At 33.5% G+C, this 22,896-nt stretch overlaps 1 protein-coding gene across 1 annotated transcript in view; it reads left to right on the top strand.

Annotated features, from left to right (window-relative positions):
* Positions 1 to 22,896, top strand: part of LRP1B (LDL receptor related protein 1B) — a 1,457,254-nt gene that overhangs the window by 816,817 nt on the left and 617,541 nt on the right. Inside the window, exons 22-23 of the mRNA XM_063085362.1 lie at positions 3,451 to 3,651; positions 8,679 to 8,924. Of these exons, the coding sequence (XP_062941432.1) occupies positions 3,451 to 3,651; positions 8,679 to 8,924 (447 nt within the window). The remainder of the gene's footprint in view (positions 1 to 3,450; positions 3,652 to 8,678; positions 8,925 to 22,896) is intronic.

Below are 22,896 nucleotides of genomic sequence, written 5' to 3'. Positions count from 1 at the left end.
CAATATGTCATGTTTTAAACTACAATTATATATTGTGCATTGATCTTGTCTTGCTAAATAGATTATAAGCTCCTGGTGACAGGGAGCAGGTTTTATGGCTTTCTTGTATTTCCTAAAGCTCCTAGTGAAGTGTAAGACACAGAGTAAACTCAACATACAGTTTTTATAGTAGGAAAAACTATGAATTTATTGGACTTCATGGCATATGTGTGTACATTTCATTCTCATCATTTTTTAAAATGAGCTACTATATTTTGGAAAAATTATGCAGATATATGATAGAAAGAAAATTAAGCAGCACAAGAGTACTCAGTGAAATTTATCTCCTTTCTGCTCCAGATTTCCAGTATCTCATTTCTCCTCTCCAGAGGCAATCACTTTTAACTATTTCTTCTGTAGCTCTCCAGAAAGAATTTATCTATAGACAAGCTATTTGTGTACTTATATTGATATATGTGTGGAAATATAATCATAGCTATTGATAAATAGTTAAATCCCTTTTAGCATTTAAGAAAGACTACATGCACTCAATGTCTTCTTTATTTATTTATTTATTTATTGGTGGCTGGCCAACATGGGGAATCAAACCTTTGACCTTGGTGTTACAAAGCTGCACTCTAACCAACTGAGCCAACCAACCACACGTCTTTTTTAATTTATACTTTTGAAGATTGTTTTTTATAAACTTATGCAGTTCTCTTTCACTCAAGCATATAATTTCAATGAATGGATGCTTTGTAATTGATGTCACGTTTCCCAATGATGATTTAAATTGTTACCAGTCTTTCCCTAATATATACAAAGCAGCAGTATATATCCTTGCATATGCACCTTTGTTCATTTGTGCAATTAGATTCATTAAATAAATTTCTACAGTTAATATCACTGTGGTGAAGAGTTGATGCATTTCTTAACAGTGCCCCCTACAGAGAGGTTATACCAACTTCTAGTCCCCTCAACATTTGAGCTGTTTATAAACCCTTGTCAAATATACTTTTATATTATTCAACTTTTTGATTTTGATTTTTTTAACAGAGAAGAAATAGTGTCAAATTGTTGCTTTATGTTACTTTTATTTAACTGAATGAGATGTGGAACATCTTATGTTTGTAATTCATTACTATTTTATTATGAATCCTGCACATATATTGTTTAATTTATCTTATTGATTTGAAAGAACTCTTTGTATTTCAAGAAAAAATGCCCTTTTTGTCAAATGTAATCAAATATTTTTTCTAGTTTATTGACTGTCCACTGACTTTGTATATGAATTTTATTGTTGAATGTGGGATAAAAAATATTTATGAAATTAAGTTTATCAATTTGTCTTTCATGGTTTTTGGGTTTGTGTAATGATCATTTAAAGTTGTGGGGGTTTTTTTAATGTCTTTCTTTTTCTAGAATGTTTTTATTTTTATCATTGTTACTTACAAATGCTCACTTCTTTGATCCATCTAGGATTTATTATGTTGTAAGAAGTCAAGTAGAGATTCAGCTTTATTTTCTCTCTTCCAGAGGCCTAATCAGTGATTCTACATCATTAATTTTGTAATTAACTTTTTTCTCTACGATTTTTATTGCCAACTTTAAGCATGTTAAAACCACGTACATAAATGGACCCGTTTCCAATGTCTCTTTGCTATTTAACTATTGATATGCTTATTGGTAACTATTGGTATGTTAAAAATATTTTAACTACTATTACTTTAATCCTAAGTATTTGGCATATACAGTTCCTACTCATCAAGATTCCTTTTTCTTAAAGACTCCTAGTGATTTTTTTTTTTTTAATTTGAGGTAAGCTTGTAGGATTACAATAATATAGTTACTATTTAGGAAAGATTGTATTAGTTTAGGGAATATTAATTTCTTTATAGTAATAAGTTATCCTCTTGAAGACCAGACAATATCTTTATATAAGGCTTCTTCTGAGTTTCCTTATGGATGTGTAAATTTTCTTCATATAAATGTTATACAACTCTGATTCTTGTGCAATTTAACCCAAAATACTTTACTTTATGGTGGAATTTTTAATTGGTCTTTCCTTCTATTACATGTTCTTTGTATATATATAATCTATTAATTTTTAATAGTTTTTGAAACTAGCTACCAATTTTCCAAATTCTTAGTTACTTGTAGTTTTTATTTAGTTTTAATTTATTTTATAATTATATGATTATATTAACTGTACATAATGATACTCTTTTCTCATGCTATACCTCATTTATTTCTGTTATCTAATTGCCTTAGATAGTATTTTCAGAACAATATAAAATAATGACATTAATAGTTTTATTCATGGTGTTAAGGCAAAATTTTATAATGTTTTTTTTATTTATATCAAATCTCTTAGTGAAGTATCTGTCAATTCTTATTTTAGGAGTATTTTTATCAATAATTAATGTTGAATACCATCAAATATAATTTTATTAACTATAGAACTTGACCATGTATTTTTTATTTGATGAATGACAATAGCATGGAGATTTATTAATATATTTAGAAATGAAACACTTTTGCACCAATATTTTAATTTTTTTAAAATTTAGTATCTTTTAATCTTTAAGAAAACATTTAAATACATAATGACTTTTGGAATATACAATCTCATATTTTTCACTTTCTTTTTATTAACTCCACTCATCTTATGAGATGCTGGTATGTAGTCAGCCAATAACCAGTAATTATCCTTAGTTACTTTTTTACTCACGTTATACCTTAACATTGTGTAATCCAGAAAAGGTAACTGGAAGAAAAATGAAAACAATGTGGAAAGGAGGAATAATTTACAGTGAAAAGGAGATTTACATAGACAACAATGACCATTGTTCTGTACGTGTTTCACACTGTTACTTTTGAAACATTCTGGCTAAATAATAATCATTTTATTTTTTCTTTTAAAGACAACATAAAAAACACATTTCTATAAATTCTGTCTGTACATATGTTAGCTACCAAAATGCTTAATAACACTTGATATTATTTTATGAAAGGGCATGTATGCACATCTGGTTTGAGGAGCTGAGGTGTTAAGATTATATCTGCAACTAGGACAACTTTCCTGCTAACATAAAGCCTTTACGTAAATTTAGATAAATTTTCAGACTATCTCTGAAAGTCACTGATGTACAAATGTATCTTTAAAGTTTACTTCTGAAAGTATTGTAATTAAACTTTCCATTAGTCACAGAAACTTTTTTTTTTAAAGATTGGGAGCATAACTTGAAAGTAAAGCAATTATCAAGATTAAAACACTAAGAACACTTTCAAAACCAGGACAAGAAGTTTTCAAATGCTGTCATGAAAATAAACTATCAAACAAACTATCAGCAAATAGATTAGTTACCGATAGCAAGTAATTCTGCCTCTGACTAAAGACAATAATGGTCACTCATTATTACTGTGACCCAATTACAAAAAGCAAATGCGTGTTGTTTCTGTTTTCTTAAGGGAGATGCATCAACAAAGCATGGGTATGCGATGGTGATATTGACTGTGAAGATCAATCAGATGAAGATGACTGTGACAGTTTCTTGTGTGGACCACCCAAGTACCCTTGCGCTAATGATACTTCAGTCTGCCTGCAGCCAGAGAAACTCTGCAATGGGCAAAGGGATTGTCCTGATGGGTCTGATGAAGGCGATCTCTGTGGTATTGCACATTTAACTGCATTTGCTTCTTTCTGGAAACTAGACCTTTTTAGTATGATTGCTGTTATTTATTATAGTAGCATTCACTCCTTCCATTCATTCTCTTTAAATGTAAGTTTTAGCATGAACTTTATCTACATTTTTCAGGCACTGTAAATCTATAGAAAAAGTTTTAACTATGAACAGAAATTTCCGAAAGCCAAACAGAAAAAGCTAACCTGTATCTGGCTCACTTCACAAAGGTAGAACTCATCATTTAGATCTCTGTATGGTCAGTGTTGTTCCTACAACTGAACTAATCTCTGTATGGTTATTTGTTGTCAGCCAGTCATTCAGAACAGGGGAACCTTGTTATTATTGATCTGTGGGATGAAGTTTACTACCACCTTAAGGATTTTGGTATGCCTTCTAATTATTACAGTAAAACTGTTTTTTTAGAAAAAAGGAAAAAAAGAGACGGGAGAATGAAGCTAGTTGGATATTATCCAATTTGATATATTTTTCTCTCTGGTTTTTAGATCTCATACAGTAGCTTTCTTTAATATGCTTTCTCTAGTTAAAATGATGATTTCAATAAGTTTTGAAATCACTTTGACTAGACATCTCCCTTATACCAACCAGCACGTATAAAAGAAAATTACATTTCTTTCTCTATGGGGAGATCAGAGACTTAGCAAGGAGTTTTTTAAAAATATGTTTTCTAGATAATACTGAAGGTGACATCAGTTGAGTGATGAAGAATAGTTTACAGAATGATAAGAACAATAATGAGATGACTGGAGGCTGTGAGAAAATGACTTTAGGAAATGATGAAGTTGACTGAGAGAAAGTAGGAAAGACAACTACCTTTAAGCCTAAAGTTATCATATTTAGATCTCAGCTGAACATTACTAGCATATTGAGTGATACAAAAAAAAAAGGACCATTATTCTTTTTAAAATTTATGCAATAAAGCATCCTTTTCTCCCAAGAGTTGGTGATTTTATAAAATAACCTTGATATAGCAAATGTAACAGTCTTCGTTCAGTGAGGCTAAAATTTTAACAAAAAGATTCAGATTAAAAAAAAGTAAATTAAAATTAAACAGCAAAAAATCTTACAAATGAAAGGAGACAGGCTTCATTTTTTCTGTATTCACTTCTTTCTCTTCCACCTTGTTTTCTCTAATGGAGTAGGTTGGTGAGGGTCTTGCTCATGAAAGTTGTCAGCGCAATTCTAAAAGAAGAAAACTATCAATACTCTTAAAAGAGAAAGTGTGTAATTATGGGATGAGTCTAGACTTCAACAAGTTTAAATTCTATTTTTCAATTATTCTAATTAAGTCACCTGAGCAGGTGACTTAATTTCTTACAATGTCAGTTTTCACATAATTAAAATGGAGGCAATAATATCTATCAGGTATGATCATGGTAATAATGCCTGATGCACCACAGTTATTGGAAAACATTAGTGCTTTTTCACCTTTACCCCATCCCTCGAGTTACACAAAGTAAATAAAAGGAAGGAGAAAATAGACTCATTAAGATAAATGAAGGAAATGATAAGAAACAGCCTTATTTTTCTTTCCTCCAGTTTCTGAATTAGGAAGGTAAAAGAAGAAAGGGGAAATTCCTCTGAATTTATTTTTTTGTGTGTCTCCTTCAAAGTTGAAAACCACTTCTTACTTATCTTCAAACATTTTAAAGGATTACAGAGAGTGGGAGATGTTACAGGAAGCTGGATGTGGAAGTACAAGAGAAGATAGACAGTTCTAACCTGATTGCACCACTGCGGCATATGGAACTACATGTACATAGAAGTGAAGTCAAGGGAGAGTTAGAACAAGGAAAGCCAAAAACAAATACTGGTCAAGGGATTGAATTGCCTTCTAAGGTTATATACAATGTATATAAGGAAAAAAGAGAACCCAAGAATATAAATCTTCTAATCCTAATGAAGAGATTATATATTCAGGGGGATTTTTAAATGATTTCAAGAAGAAAGATATGCACTTAACAAACAAATGAAAAGAAGCTTGAATCAGTCAAGAATGGAGTTAAGTGCTGATCCTTGCTATAAGGGTATATAAAGGATAAACAAAGCTGGACACTAGTTAAAGCAGTAAGGATAGATTTTATTCAGTAATAACTATTCTAATAAGAAAGAGTGTCCAGCATGAACTGAACTCAACTTTGCCAGACAAAAGACTGGAAGCTTTTTAAAGGCTAGTGTGTACTAAGGGAAATGTTCTATGGAGTCTTAAGGGGGATTGGTCCATGTGACTAGGCCATCTGGGTGGACAAATAAACTGGTATCTTTATGGCAGGAGGCAGCAGCAACAAGTCAGAGCAAGGTGCCCACAGGGCTGGGAGGGAGAGTGAGAGTAATCTTGAATGTTTGCATTTCGAAGATTAAGCTCTCAGATCCTTGAAAAGATAGTTCTGAGTGATGGAAAATTTATACCTCAAAGAAACGGAGAAATTATTTATAATTACAAGCTTTCTAAAGTAACTGCTCTAAGAGAGGGTTCAGGGCCCATTTACCTATTACCAGGTTTTGGCTGAAACAAGCAGTAGACTCTCCTGGCAACACTGAGCTTTCTTAGACAGGCACTTTACAGGGATCTGGGGTCATTCTAGGGTTGTGGACTTAAACTGTTAGACAATACGCTAGTGTGTTTGCTCTAGTCTCATAGTATGTATGTGTGGGGTTGGGGGGTTGATGAAATCTTTGTGCTCAGAGTCTGCAGTTTTTATAGGCCAAGGTTGAGAACATAGTCAAGAAGAGGGCTCAGAGGAACCTGACTAGTTTTGTTAAGGAGAAAGTCTGTCAGGTAATAAAAAATTTTAAAAGAAGTTGCAGGATTCATGACAGGTTTAGGGTTAAGGAAGAACTGATAAGGGACTAGCTATGAGAACATGATCATTAAATTTATATATTTAATTTCAGTGAGAATTTTGTTTATCCCAAAATTTTTGACTTAATTCCGCATTTGTATCAGGAAAAGACACTTCAGTACTGAGAGAATGGTGATATTTGAAATATGCTAAAAGCGTTATAAAAATTCTTTTTTCACCTGCTGAGCACGGTGACATTTCTTTACAGTAATTCTCCTGAAAAAGAATGCCAATTGAACTAAAAAGGGGCAAATACTTTGAAATGACTGCTGTTTTGAAAGGATTATGGTTACGGGTGAGCAAACATATTTGGAGGAACCAAAAAATGAATCTATTTTTTTGCCTTCTAAAATAATACAAACTTGAATCGGATTCTTAAAACAGTTAATACAATCATTTTACTTTTTTTTTATTACTGTAACCTCTTTGATGATGACAAATATTATGTAGAAGAGTTGACCCACATAGAACTTTTAAAAATGCAGAGATGTTTTTAAAAGCCTTACATTTTAGCACAATTTTTCAAGTAGATAAATTTCCATAGACAGCAGGAAATATTTGAAGTACAATTGTCTCCCTCACCCCCATGGGGGACATGTTCCAAGACCCTCAGTGGATGCCTGAAACGGTAAATAATACCAACCCCTTCTACACTATACATGATAGTGGATCTGATAACCAAGATGGCTACTAATTGACTAACAGGCATAGTGACATATACAGTGTGGATATGTTGAACAAAGAGATGACTCATGTCCCAGGTAGGACTGAGTTGGAAAGGGCTGAATGGTGTGTAATTTAAAGCCTGTGCTTATTTCTAGAATTTTCCATTTAATATTTTTAGACCACACTTGACTGTGGATAACTGTAACAATGGAAAGCAAAATCACAGATAAGGGAGGACCACTATATATAAGCAAATACTCATGCAGTTTACCAATTATTAGACAAGTCTTTTTTGCACATCTCAAAGCACATAAACAGGCTTTGAAAAACCACTCAGAAATATTTTCAAAGCAAAGACAAAGCTTCTTTTGGACTTATTGCAGTGGTAGTTTATAGTATGGTTGCAATAACAATTATCTGCTATTTTCTTAGTATATCATATTGAAATTTCCCCAAATAGACAATACTGGCTCAATTTTGAGATAGTTGTGTGATAATAGGTAATTTTGCTATTTTTTTTTTAATCATCATATATTTTGAACTGCTCACTCAATGCTGGATCCTTGTTAACTATTGGGTATACACTGATAAACAGAACAGATATTTTCTATATCCTCATGGAGCTTACAATTTGGTGATGAAGCAAAATCATAAAGAAATATATGTAAAATGTATTATATATATACAAGTGCTTTGAAAACAAGGTCTTTCTTCATAATCTAATCATATTATCTATTCAGTCAGGACTAGCTGCTCATTATTTCAGCCAAAATGCCAGGGCAACTTCTTTTTCTTTTCCCTTTTTAGTGCATTGTCTGTTATGTTTTCATGTCCTCACTGAATTAATTGTAATAACCAATATAGAGGGCATTATTTACAATTTACCTAAATTAAAAATAAATGCCTGCAGGCAAAGTAATTCATTTTGCATATATGAGTGCATTATCACTGTAGATCAGATTGTAGAGGTAGAAAAAGATATATAGATATTGTGCATATATGTGTATGTGTGTGTGTGTGTGTAAAGATATATATACATACACACACACACACACACACACACTTGTTTATTTATAAACATTGAGGTAAGTCAAACATTCAGATTATCAAAGTGTGTGCATCCCTTTTGGAAGAAATCAACATCTGATTTTGTAGAGATGCTAAAAGGCCCAGTGTAATCTATCCAGTCATAACAGAAACATTGAACTCATTTAATGTTTATGGGGTAAAGCACACTATACTCCAAAGTTTTATAGAAATCAAAATCTTCTGTTCACAATTCTTATCATACAGACTTAAATTTTGTCTGTTATCATTCTTACTCTAATCTCTAAAAAAAAAAAAAAAAAAATCAAAGAAGGCTTTCTTACATTCATTTATAATATCCTGACTCTAATTCCAGGTTTAGAGAGTCAAGTTCAATGATTAGTATTTAACTGAGGAAAGCAATTGATATGACCCATGATTCGTTCCCCTCCTTTCACAGATGAATGTTCACTGAACAATGGAGGCTGTAGCAACCACTGTTCTGTTGTTCCTGGAAGAGGAATTGTCTGTTCCTGCCCTGAAGGACTTCAGCTCAACAGAGACAATAAAACGTGTGAAATTGTGGATTATTGCAGCAATCATCTGAAGTGCAGTCAAGTGTGTGAGCAGCATAAACACACAGTCAAGTGCTCGTGTTATGAAGGTTGGAAGCTGGATGTGGACGGTGAAAGTTGCACAAGTGTCGGTAAGTAGATGTTTTGTGTATCTTGCTATATTCAAGAACGATATTGAGAAAAAACTCCTAAACACCTTTAGAAAATTAGTAAAAAGATTCAATTAATTTTAGGTAAGTCATTTAATCATAATGTGCCATTTCAGAGCCATTCCAAAATCTTCTGGAGAAAAAAATATTGCAACAATCCTTACTGTTGCAATCCATTAAATTGTTACCATCAGATTATTTTTTTTCCTTAAACATTGCCTTTATTATCATACACCCTATGAACTTTTTCTTGTATGCTCCAAAGCATTCACTTTATTCATCTGTGCATGCTTTTTTAAGTCCTCCAAAGTCTGGCCTTGCCCAACATTTCCAACTGTTATTTCTACTACTCTTGAAAACAACTCGTTCTGGCTGTGTTTGTCTTTTAACTGCACATCTAAAACATTCTGCTGATTCTTTAGGTGGTATTTCACAGTGGGAAAAGCAAACAAAGGCTTTGGAATCTGACATGCAAACTCTAATCCTGCAGCTGGCGTTCATTACGTATGTGACCCTAGGCAGGGTGTATAAAACATCTTGAGCCTCAGTTTTCTCATTTTCCAAATAACAATGCCCATTATAACAATTTTTCCCTTAGAGCGTGTTGTAAGAATATGAAGCACTTGTTACTGTGCTTCATACCCATTAGGTGCTTAAAGAATGACGACTTCCCACCATCTTCTCAGGACTCTTAGTCTGAGCCTACTGGACACTTAGCGGTCCATGGATATAATTAAAGGGGTCCATAAACTTTGCTGGGGAAAATATTACACCTTTATTTTCTTTAACTTCTAACTAAAAATTAGTGTTTCTTTTCATTGTGAATGTATACCATAGCCACAGACCACAGAGCTTATTGGTAGCAACTATGAATTTGTCTCTAATAGAAATAATAGGCATATTCATATCACAGTAAAGTTGTTGCAGATATCTCAAAACATATCACTTACGTTCAGGCTTTGAAAACCTCTACTAATTTGGGCCGAGCTCGTGGTGCACTCGGTAGAGTGCGGCGCTGGGAGTGCAGCGACGCTCCCACCACGGGTTCAGATCCTATATAGGAATGGCCAGTGCACTCACTGGCTGAGTGCCAGTCATGAAAAAGACAAAAAAAAAAAAAAAAAAAAAAACCAAACAAACGAAAACCTCTACTAATTCAATCATGGGAGTCACTGGACCCACTGCTCTTTTTTTTTTTTTTTTTTTTTTTTTTGCTGGTGTTGGGTTAAGCAGTCTACATTCACAAAGTCATCTGTTTGTAGGGTAAAAGAGTCTTGAGTCCTGGAAATTTTCTGTCCCTTTTTACAGTCTGACAGGTATCTGTTGGAGGTGACATTGTCAGCTAATACAGGGAAATCTATATTAATAATGCTATTCCCAGTGATATCAGTCAGAAATACCTGATACAGAGCTGGATGGTTACTTAGTTGGTTAGGGCATGATGTTGTAATTAATTCCAAGGTCTACGGGTAGGGTCCCTCTACTGGCCAGTCACCAAAAAAAATTTTTTTAAAAATAAGGAACATCTGATGCAGTCCTTCTACTGATGCCTTTTAAATGTTTTTTGCCGAAATCTCCATTTCTGCTTGTAGCTGAGGACTTTAGGTAACCATATGAAAAAGTCAGAAACCATCTTTAGATGTTAAGGGTAAATGGCTTTGATTAACCTATGATAATTACCATTAAATGATAGTGGTTGGAAGCAGAGTCATTTATATAATCATTTGTAAACATTTAACCAAAAATTACTCTGAGGATAAAAATATATTATGGAGAGTGAGGATATTGACAAATCTCTAGGTTCTTCTAATATTTTTCATAAAATTTATGTCATGGTTGTCACCAGTTGTTCACTGCTGGTATTCAGTATGACAAAGGTCTTCAAACTGGGACAAAACAATTTCTTCTTGGTCAAAAGAATCAAGTTTTTAACAGTTATTGTGCCAGTTCAGTATAGGAATATTAGTGGGCTTTTCTCTAACCTTAAAAAGTACACAATAGTTAAACCATATCTATATTAATAAAATTTTACTTACATTTATCTAACCTATGGAACTTGAGCCTCCTTTTGATTTGCAAGTTGCCCTCCTATTGTGGGTTGGAGAAACAGGACAGCTCTCTGTGATGTGTTCATTAAAATCTGGGGTCTGCCAGAAAAAAACGTATGGGAACAAGCCCTTGGTGTGACTCAGAAGCTGCTTGGGAAACTCCAAAGATAGTTTAAGAACAGAAGACATCTTCATAGTTTTATTATTTTGAATTTGGGGACTAGATTAGAACTAACAAGATTCGTACAAAAGGGATAAATGCCAAAAGCCAAGAACCACTGCTCCATCTTGTTATCAAATACATTAATAAATCCTTTCTTTGGAGTCTAAATCTTCAACTTTTTCCAATACAAAAGGGAATGACAATAGAGACTAAAATACTTCATTAAATAAAGTTTGAATTTTGTGCCATAAAAACAAATAAATAAATAAATAAATAAATAAATAAATAAACACATGTACCATTTCATCCAAAATTGTTTTTTTCTAATTTCAATAAATGCATTTCAACAAATTTATTTTCTTGTCTATGTATACTATTTTTTTTCACTTTTTTTCTGTTTTTGTACTTTTAAAAACTTTCTGAGATGAGGTCCACAAGCTTTACCATACCAGTGAAAACCTGTACATCAGAAACCTTTATTCATTTTCTTTCTTCTACTTAAATTGCACTTTACCCTCTTCATCTCTAGAAATCCTAGATGTTCTTTGACACTCACTAGCTCAAATATTTCCTTGTTGTCTTATTGCTTTCTATTTATTTCTTCTTTCTGTGTCTAGAATATATTGTCCGTGAAAAACATGTGGTCACATTTTTAATTGGCTGTTTTATATTCCTGTCTGTCTTCTTCCCTTCTTTCTTATCTTTCCACTGAAATAATGAGCATCTTGAAGTTAGAAACCAAGCTATAGATTTTTCTTTTGTGTTATGCATAATATCCAGTCCAGTTCTGGGAAAATAATATGTAATCAATAAATATTATATATTTTAAGAAGCTATTAAATTATTTTATGATTTTATTTTAAATGTTGTATTTATTTTGTTTTGTGATATTTTTGTGCTTGTTTTCTCCTGACCATTAAAATTTGAGTTCTAGGACATGTTTAGCATACATTTATTCTACACTTTCTTTTACAAGATTCTCACATAGTAATTGGCATGAGAGACTAAAAAATACCAATTTGTTGTGATAATAATAATGATTGTTCAGAATGGGGAAAAAGTAGATCATATTTTGACCTCAGACATATTTATGATAATATTTCACAGGAGAATTGGCTCTATATCTCTATTTTGGATACGGATGACAAAACGATTGACTTATTTAATGTGATTTTATACCATAAGAAATAAATAACAAATTATGTTTAACTTTAGGATAATTCAACATTTGACTATAAGTGACCAGGTGCACAGATAATTCTCCTAATGGAATTGATTCTTCTGTTCTCAGCTCAGAATGAAACTCTAATAGTACCATATCATTTCTCACTGTCAAGATTGCTCTATTTCACACCTGGCTTTGTTTATAATTGAGGAGGAAAGCAAAAGTATATTTTATCTTTTAAAAATAAAGCTTTTCTTACATGGAGAATTTAAACTGCTGGTAATTAATCCCTTCCTGAAATATATAAGTACCAATTACCATTGTGAGCATTTATGTTATTTACAGATAACATGTTTTGTGAGACATTAAAATTTACTTTTTATTTAAACCAATTTTGCATATATTAAAAAAAAGGCTTTATTCTGGATTTCATTCACGCTATCTCTTTTGGAGAAACAGAAAATACATAGTTCAATAAAAATGAATTGACTAGTAACTATTGGACTTTATTTTTTTATCTATCTATCATCTATCTATCTATTTCAAATATTCATGAGATACAAAGCTGATTGTCCCCCCTCCTGCCCATGATGTGGGGCCAGATACTATTGGACTTTAAAAATAAAATTTCTTTCCTGATTTCCTTTCTTCTTTCCATCATTCTTCAATTGATTCCCTCTTTTTAAAATGTATTCTTTCTATTGAATACAATACCTATGCTTATTCTTCTTGATAGTTTCAAAAATAAAAAAAAAATAATAGTAGCAGTCTTTATGTTTCAATTGAGAACCATGGCTTCCTGATTCTTTTTTTCCTTGAATTTTCCTCTATAGTTCTCTCATATGTTCTTATTTCACTCCACTCTTTCCTTCCTAAATTCTTTACAATCTGGCTTTTGCTTAATTGCTGAATTCATTCTATTTTCTATAAGTTCACTACTAATATCTTATTAGTGAAATACAATGATCTTCCATAAATACTGCTTTTATAATCTTTATCTTCAATTTAATGTCTTGTACATCTCACTTTTTTAGTATCTCAGTACTTTATTTTTGTCAGCTCCTTACATGGTTTTCTCTTTAATTCTTAATTTATTAATCACCTTTCCTGAACTATTGCTTTTCTCAACTTATGAACACCTGGAATATTGCTGCTGATTGCATTACTTTTCTATCTCTGGTTTCTTGGCTGTTTGTTAGGCAGCCCACTGACAAATATGCAGCATGTTTGCAGGAACACTGCAAAGAATTTTACAGCCTCCCTTTTTTATTTTCTCTAAGCCTGAATTAGGTTATATTTTCCTACCAAAATTTTTCTTTGTTCTTATTCTCTTATTCATTATTTTCAGATTTATGTCTTATCTTTTAGGAAAGAGATTATGAATGGAAACAGAAAAATGCATAAATATCATGACCGTCTTTTGGTACACTGTGTCTGTTACGCAAATCTTAACTCTCACATGCCTTTCTATATATTTCCTTGAAAAACTTCCTTTCTACTCTGAGAACTTCCTCTGTCACCTCAAATCTGATTACTGTGGCATGAACCTCTCTATGTTCACCGTCTTTGCTGTTATCCAATTCTACTTCCCCAGGTATCATTGCATTACCTCAAAATTAGTTGGCTACAGTCCACTTAAATGAATCCCAATGGGGCAAATTTGTTGTTTTCAAGATTGCGAGTTCGTGCTCTCTGCATTCTCAGAACTGATCAGAGCGGCCAGTGGACCCCCTGAGTGTGTGGGGGTGGGGGAAGAGGATGCTATGGGCCCTGCCCTGCTCTGCACCCTTACTTTGCCTAGGCTCCATTCTTTTCTATCACTGGCTCCAATGTGGCCTGGCTTGAAACATCCACTCTCATGGCCCTTCTCCTCTTTCAGAAGTCCCTTTCCCTTTCTCTGGTCACATGGATCCGCAATAGTCTTTGTCCCATTCTCCTGAGGCCTTTGTGTAATTTAGGTCTCTCTGATTTCTCTCTGGTGGGAAAAGTGGCCTTTCCCCAGACACCCTGCTTCCCAGTCAGCTCTTAGCCACAGAAGAAACCCTCCACCACTTTGTGGAACTGAGCTTTGCAAAGTGTTTTCCTGGTGGTCTCATGGGGGAAGAGGGCTTAGGAGAGCACTGATTGGGGCAGGCATGTGTGTGGCATCAGAGTTGGCTGGGATGTCCGCAGCTGAGGGATGTGGGTTTAGGCCTAGTCCTCTCGAAGCCTTTTAGCATTAAAGAGGATTGTTACCACGTCTGGACACATATAAGAGAGGGACGGCAAGGTTGGAGGTTGAAGACTTTGAAGCTCAACAGCATGTTTGCAGGTTTGTACCACTCAGTAGACACCTTGGCCTTGACTGGCTGGGCAGGCACACAGGAAGCTTGACAGAGGCTCCATGAACATGGAGGAAGTGTTAGGATGTGCCCCATAGCTTTTCACTGTGAGGGCTTGGCCTTTCTGCCTTACTACACTGGGGACTAGTTGCTTCTCAGGCTCACAAAAACCAACCTTCAAGAAAAAAAAGGGAACTTTTCACATTGAATGTTGACTTGTGTGTGTGCCCTTGAACTAACCTATGTGTGTGCATTTACTTCACAGAATTTTATTTTTGTGAAATTCCTTTCCAATTATACAGCAAAATCACCCTCATCTCCCAGTCAAACTTGGTTCCACAATCTTAAGCCTGGGTGTAGCTAATCTGAAGAATTCTCCTCTGGGTTTCTTAACATAGGTTTGGTATTCTGGTGAGTTGAGATTGTGAAGCGTTGGCAGAAACTGAAGTTTTATACATTTCCATAGAGTTTACATCTTGTAATTAAAAAGGTATGAAGGTTCAGCCTGGGACCCACTGTCCCCAGGCTTTTTCCCTCAAGGGAGCTGAGACATAGCCACTCCTTCCCCACCTCCCCCTGCCCCCATGACTCCTCCATTGTTTCTCTGAAACTTTTTCAACACAGCCCATGAAAGGAAAATGGATTCCTTTGCTGGTTTTGGAGCACCACAGCTGTAACACCATGTTCTCTTCCTTTTTCAGGTTTCAGTTTATTGTGTATATGACTGATATTTTTCTGTTGTGAGCTTTGGTGACTGTGTCAGTCTCTTTTGACGAGACAGTTACACCTTGTGGTCTGAAAAACAAACCCAGAGAGATACCTGGTTTGCCCAGATGCTCCTTCGGGCCCACATCCTCCAGAGCACAGCTCTCTGACTCTGCTGCTGAGAAGCACCTTTCCACCAGCTGTATTCAACATTAAAATGCATTTTTAAAACTATATTTGCATCCAAGACAAAAACAAACAAAAAAACTTATTTAAAGAAAAAAGTAGTTGGCTAAATGAACTCTTTTCTCTTCTCTCTCAATTATTCAAAGTTCTCTCAGTGGTTCCAATTTTCTTCTGGTCTTCAGGGCTCACAAGTTTATCGTGTCTCTTGGATTCAGCCCTTCTACAGTTGAGTCACGTTGGCCCCACTGCACAGTCCTGGAGACACGTGTTCTAATGATGACAGCAGTCCTCTCTCTGGCATATTGATTTTCATCCTCTGGTTTCTCCAGTTTTTGAGGAGGAGACTATTGAAACTTGAAGGAACATAGTGATTTTATTGACAGAGGGAGGAGAAATTTAGGTCTAGAAGATGAGAATTGAAAGAAAGGGGTCAGACATACAGTAAAGAATAAAGTGATAAGCAGATGGGCTACCATGGGGAGGAGAGGGAGATAAAGGCCAAGGGATCAGGGCAGTGAAGCTGTGGGGGACTTGGATCTGGTCATTCATTCCTTTACATATTTTTTACATATCAGCCTTGATCCACAATTTTAAAATAGCTCTCTATTATCTAGGGAATAAACTCCAGATCCTTCAGCCTGCTATTCAGGCCTTCCTTATTTGGGCTCAATTTCTCTCTCCAACCTGATGTTTCATCATCCTCCACTGTGGGTTTTTACTCCAGGCACATTATTACTGTTTTCATCATTAGTAATGTCAGTAAACTGGCCAACAATGTATAAAGTACTTTCACATGTAAACTTCATTTTATCACCCCCTTCATGTACTCCGCTCACTGCCGTCTATGCCCTTTTGGTATGACAGTGTATTCCACATTCTCTCTTGAAATTTGCATCCTATATACTCTTCAGAACTCTCTCCTCTATGAATAATTCCTTCAAGTTAATTACTATAGTGTTTTTAATAGTCAGCATTTATCAAACACCTAAAATACGATAGATAATTTATTTATTACTCCCAACAAACAAGTTAGATATTCTTCAGACTCTGATTTTAGACCAGTGGAAACTGAGATCCAGAAAAGTTACTTCATTTGCCCAGGGTCTGGTGGCTAAGAGATGTTAGATAGAGCAAAAGTTTTGAACTTTATTCCTCCTGACTCCAAAGCAGGAGCTTTTACATGCTACTGCAGTGATCCAGGCCATATCTCTGTGCTGTGTACCCTCACATTCCCATGATGCCTTTGAGTAGAATAGCCTATGTTTCATGAGCTTACTTCTGTCATCACTTGTACCTAAACTTTCTTAAAAGCTGAGATTGAATCGAATTATTTTATACCCCTTACGAAACATGTAAAAATTTAGCACCAAATGCTTATGGAATGTAAAACCTGCCTCTGTTTAAGTAGCTTGACCCTTTTTCTGTTCTTCAGTCTCTCATATTTATGATCTCTTTTATCTCTCTCTCTCTTTCTTTTTTGGAGATTATGCACAAAGGGTTGAGTTAATTACACTTCTCATTCCCTTACACGGTATTTTCACTGGTCTTTATAAGATCCTCTCTTCCTCATTCCCTCCCTCTCTCTCTTTTTTCTTTATTTTTATATCTAAAACCCACTTCTCTTTCTCATCTCTGTCTCCAGAGGAAATCGTTTTAATGTGGTTAATACATATTTAATTTATAAAAATGATACTGTCATATGTATTATAGTCTGTCACTTACCTATTTTTCCATCATCACTATGTATTTATGACCTGTGCTATGTGTACATTTAATCTATTATTTCTAACCACTGTGTAGTATGGCATGACATGTAACTATTTTTTTATACATTCTACTATGTAAGTAAGTACACACAGTTGCTGCTGACTCTGCACCAATAATGTTTCCATAGGTAAACATTTACCTGTACTTTTATAGATCTACATGAAAATTTATTTTTTTAAATTTTATTTATTTATGTATATATTTTTATTGTAACATAGCTGATTGTACATATCTGTGGGGTACAGAGTTGCATATCAATACCTGTGTGCAATATGTGTTGTTCAAAGAAATTTCCTTAGGACCAATGTTACTGACTCACATAATGTGCTTATTCTTACTTTGACTAAGTAGAACCAGATGCTGCTCTGCAGAAAGGTTGCACAGTCTACATCCCTACCAACAGTATACACTTCCTAAGTTGGCACTTTCTTGGCAGCTCTCAAATTATCCACTTTTCTGCTTTGTTTTGTTTTTTTTGTTGTTGTTTTTTTTTCCCCATATGTAGGAATAAAGTGATATATCACTGCTTTAGTTTTCATTTTTCTTATTACTTTTGAGTTCAAACACCTCTCCATATGCTCGTTAACCTTTTGTGTCCCTTAATTTTCTTTGACCATTTTTCTGTTAAGATAACTGCCTTTTCTTATTAATTTGTGGGAATTAACTCCATGTTTTAAACTTTAAGTATTTCAAATATCTTCTCCATTCAGACACCTATCAATTCTGTTCATGTCAACCTTTGTTGAATACTTCCTTGTCTTTCTGCTTCCCTTACTCACTCCTTTCTTTCCTTTATTCTTTTGCTTACTACTTCTTTCTCCCATAATCATTTTTATCTCATTTACATTTATTGTCTTCTATTCATTGATTCTTATAATAATCATTAATTCATCTATGCAATCAAAAATATTTATTAGATGCAATCTAGTAAAAGACAGTGGGCAATGTTCCAGAGAACAAAGATTTTTTTTTTCTCCACTTAACTCCAGTGAGTGTGCTCTCTGTCTCTGTCTCTTTCTCTCTCTCTCACATGCACACACACCCCAAATGCAGATTTCTCTCACTCGTTAATGGAAAGAATAGGTGATTTAAAACAAACAAACAAACAGAAAAAAAACAGGCTGGTCTGTTAGCTGAGTTGGTTAGAACACAGTGTTTAACACCAAGATCAAGGCTTCAGAGCCTTATGTCAGCCAGCTGCCAAAAAGCAAAAAACAGAAACAAAACGATTTTTTTTACAAACTTGAAATATAAAGCAAAGTTACTTAGAAAAAATATCCAGAAATTATCAGGAAAGTAATCAAGGGAAGAGAAACAGGAAATGGGCTCTTAAGAAAAATTGATGGGCCACAGATGATATAATCTTATAAATTCACAGGTTTAAATTGTACACAAAAGTCTATCCTGGCCTTCATTCCCTCTGCCTTCATGTATATCCTACTTTAGTGATACATGCGTATTTGACAATCATTCATTCCCAGTATGGCTAAACTGGAGGAATAGAGAAAAGGAAGTAATAGTATATATTGAGCCAGAAAAATGATACACCATTTACCACTTCATAAGTTTCTACTGTGTAAAGTAAATGTATCTGATGATGGAGCAAAGTCAAATAAATTCCTAAATGTAAAAACAGAAAAGAAAGTAAAAACTCTGAAATAGCAAGAGAGGAACCAAGTAACTGTAATGACACTTTTTGTATGATGATATTATATGTATGATAAAGAACCAGGAGCTATTCATATAGAATTATTAGTGGTATGGTTATTATAGCAATTTAGCCTGAAAAAACCTATAGAAGAATTATTTTTCTTAGGCAAGTCATCTACTGCTTTTCTGTTCTGTCTATAACTGCTAATATGTAGCAGGACTAAAAGACAATTTAAAAAAAAACAAAAAATAAACATAAAATACATCACTATAAAAAAAATGTAAATGGTAACTTTGTTTTGTATATATGTCATCTCTTATAATATCCTAAAGCAGAAAAATGTCAAGCCACTTCTATATTAAAAGCTTGTTGCACTGATTTGAGTATTTAAGTTCAATCATTTATGAGACAGAGGTTAGTATACGAAGAATTGTTCGAAGACTGTAAAAGTATGGCTACTTCACAGTTTACTGATATTCACTCCAAATTGAGTTTTTTCCCAAAGAAGTTAATATAACTATGTCGAAATTGAAACAAACCAGAATATTCTTCACTGTGTTTTAACTCCATATGTTTCATACAGGGTTCCCATTGATTAATGTAAGAACCATTGTAAGACATGGGATTTAAAAATTCATTCTTTGTGATTTTCCCCTAGTTTATGAAATGACATATTGGATTATTTATTACAATCTTATTCTCTCAAAGGGAACATAACAATATAATAAATCAAAAGAAACCTTAAAAGTAGAGGCACTTGGAGAAGTTATCTAGATTCAGAGTTTAAATAAGAAAAAATTCAAGAATTTACACTTTGACTCTGGATCTTTGGTAAGCTAGTTTATTTTAGTCAAGTATAATCAAGTAAGTATTTATCAAATAAGTATTTTATTAACACAAAATGACTGTAATAAATACAAGAAATTGAAAAGTCTTTGAGCAGTTTTAATAAAATAGTCAAGTAAAAGCTATTGTTCAGAGAAAACAAGATGTGTTTTTAATCACTTTTCATTTTATCATGAAATCTTTAAAACATGTTTGAAAACAGTGAGGAATAATGTACTCACAACTAATATTTATTAAATATTTAAAATTTGTCATTCATTATTTAAATCATTTTCTAAAAGTAGTAAAACATTAGGTAACTTTGAAGCCCTCTCTGTGTGCTTTCTCCTTTCTCAGAGACTGCCACTTTTGGGAAACTGGTGTATTTGTTCTATCGTTATAGTTTGTTTTCTTAAATAACATGTAATAGTGTTTGTGTTTTTAAATTTACACACATCATATACACTTTGTAACTATCTGGAACTAGTATTTTTTCTCACAAATATGATTTTGAGATTTACTCATAGTATTTTAGGTAGCTCTGTTTATTCCTCTTAACTGTTAAGACAGCATTCTAGTAGATAAAAAGATTACAGTTTTATCAATCCCCTCTTATTTATAGGTTTTGAGGGTGTTTCCAGTGTTTTACTATAACAATGTTGTAGTGAATGTTCTTATGATATCTACTTGTGAAAATGTTCACAAGTTGAAGTACATATTTAAGTGTATGTGTTCCTTCAGTTGCACGTGTTCAACTCTATTATAGCCAAATATATCTTCGAAATGGTTGTGGAAATATATATCACCATCAAATCATTGCTAACACTAGGCAGCATTGGGTCAAATTCCTTCTCCTCTACTTACTAGCTGTGGGAATCTGGCTTGTTAGTTATATAATCTCTTTGTGTCTGATTCAAAATAGGGATGATAATATCACCCAACTCAATAGGGATTTGTGAGGACTGTGTAAATTGTGACTTAGAAAAATTTAAGAATAATTCTAGTACATGAGAAGCACTCTACGAGTCTTTGTTGTTATAATAATTTTGGATTTCTGAATAGGTGCCCAATATAATGGGTGCAGTCATGTTATTGTTTTAATTGGTATAAAATTTTCTTAATATGCTCAATTTCTGCTGTTATCTCATTATGGACTAGTAACAGTTTGTGGACTGACACGGGTCTATGGACATAACTTTGAACAGCACTTCTCTAAATTGCTTTAGTCTTATGGGTTTTTCTATTTTTCCACTACTGAATTGACGTTTGCAATTATTATAGATCTTTTCAGATTTTCTACTTCTTTTTAAGTCAATTTTGGTAACTGTTTTAGGCAATTTTTGTTGCTTATAACAAAGTACATTGAACTGGGTGATTTATAAAGAAAATGAAATTTATTGCTTACAGTTTCTGAGGCTCAGAAGTCCAAAGTCCATCTGATGGTGGTGACAGTGACCCAGTGGTCTCACATTGCAAGATTGTGGAAGCAGAGAGAACAGAGAGAGCAACAGGCAGACTCTCCTCTTCTTTTAAAGCCCTCAGAACCACACCCCTGACCACCATTTTTAATCCATTCACTACAGCACGGTCCTACAATCCAATCACCTCTTCAAGGCTCTACCTTTCAATTACACAATAGGTTTTCCCACCCTCTTAACGGTCACAGTGGGGACCAAGTTTCTAATACATAAAACTTGGGGGACACAATTCAAGCTTCAGTGAGTTTGGGGGGGATATAACTCAATCCACTACAGTAACACATTTCTTGAGAAAATACCTTATTTTACCTATTTTCAAATATAGTATTAAAATGCCTATGTCACTTTTTTATTTTCTGTATTCATAATTATTTTCCTATTTTCATTCTTTCTATTGTTCATTTGTTTTCTCTTTCTCTCCATATGTGTGTATGTGTATGTATGTATATGTACAGGTATATGTGCAAATATATGTATATGCATCAGTCCTGCCATAGATATATCTGTATTTTATTAGTCTTTCAAAAAAATAGCTTTGACTTTTCTTGATAATCTCTTTTGCTCTATTTTGTCAATTTCTGTAGTTATATTTATTATTCATTCTAATTTCTTTGAAGTAAATCTTTTTTTCTGAATTTTGTGTTAAATATTACTTTATTAATTTTTTAAAGGATGAATTATCTATTTTATTCAATTAACACAAATACACAGAGAAGAAACAGCACTAGATTTCTGGCATCCCCCAAATAAATCCCATACCCATTAGTAATCACTCCCCATTTGTACCTACCCCAGGCTTTGGCAACCACTAATCTGTTTTCTGCCTGTATAGTTTTGTCTATTCTGGATGTTTCCTATAAATGGAATGATACAATGTCTTCTTTTATGATTGGCTTCTTTCTTTCACTTGGCATAGTGTTTTCATTTGCTTTAGCATATATCAGTACTTTCTTTTTATTGATGAATAATATATCTATTGTATACAACACTTTACGTACATCAGTTGATGGGCATATGAATTGTTTTCATTTTTGTCATTATGAATAATGCAGTTAGGGATATTCATGTATAATTTTTTGTGTACATGCATTTTCAGTTCTTTTGAGAGTTCAAGTAGGATTGGAATTGCTGTGTCATATTGGTAATGCAATAAACATTTTGAGGAACAGCCAAACTGTTTTCCAAAGGGGCTTCATTACTGTAAAATTACACCAGCAGTGTATGAGTGTTCCAATTTCTCCACACCCTTGCCATCAGTTGTGATGACCCATCTTCCTTATCATAGTGATTTTAGCAGGTGTAAAGTGGTATCGCATTGTGCTTTTGATTGCCATTTTCCTGATGATTAAGTCTGTCACATGTCTTTCCAAATGCTTATTGGACATTTGTATATCTTTCAAAGAAATGCCTGTTCAGATCTCTTGTGCATTTTAAAATTGGGTTATTTATATTTTTATTATTGAATCATAACTGTTTTTTATATATTCTAAGTACAAGTCCCTAACCAGATATATGTTTTGGAAATATTTTCTCCCATTCTATGGGTTGTCTTTTTACTTTCTTAATAGTGTTCTTTGAAGAATAAAAGTTTTTAATTTCTATGTTCAATTTATATTTTAATTTTATTTCTGATACTTTGGTATCA

This window comes from Cynocephalus volans, chromosome 1 (assembly GCF_027409185.1).
Source record: "Cynocephalus volans isolate mCynVol1 chromosome 1, mCynVol1.pri, whole genome shotgun sequence".
Classification (NCBI taxonomy): Eukaryota; Metazoa; Chordata; class Mammalia; order Dermoptera; family Cynocephalidae; genus Cynocephalus; species Cynocephalus volans.
This window is presented reverse-complemented; position numbering and strand designations above follow the sequence as displayed.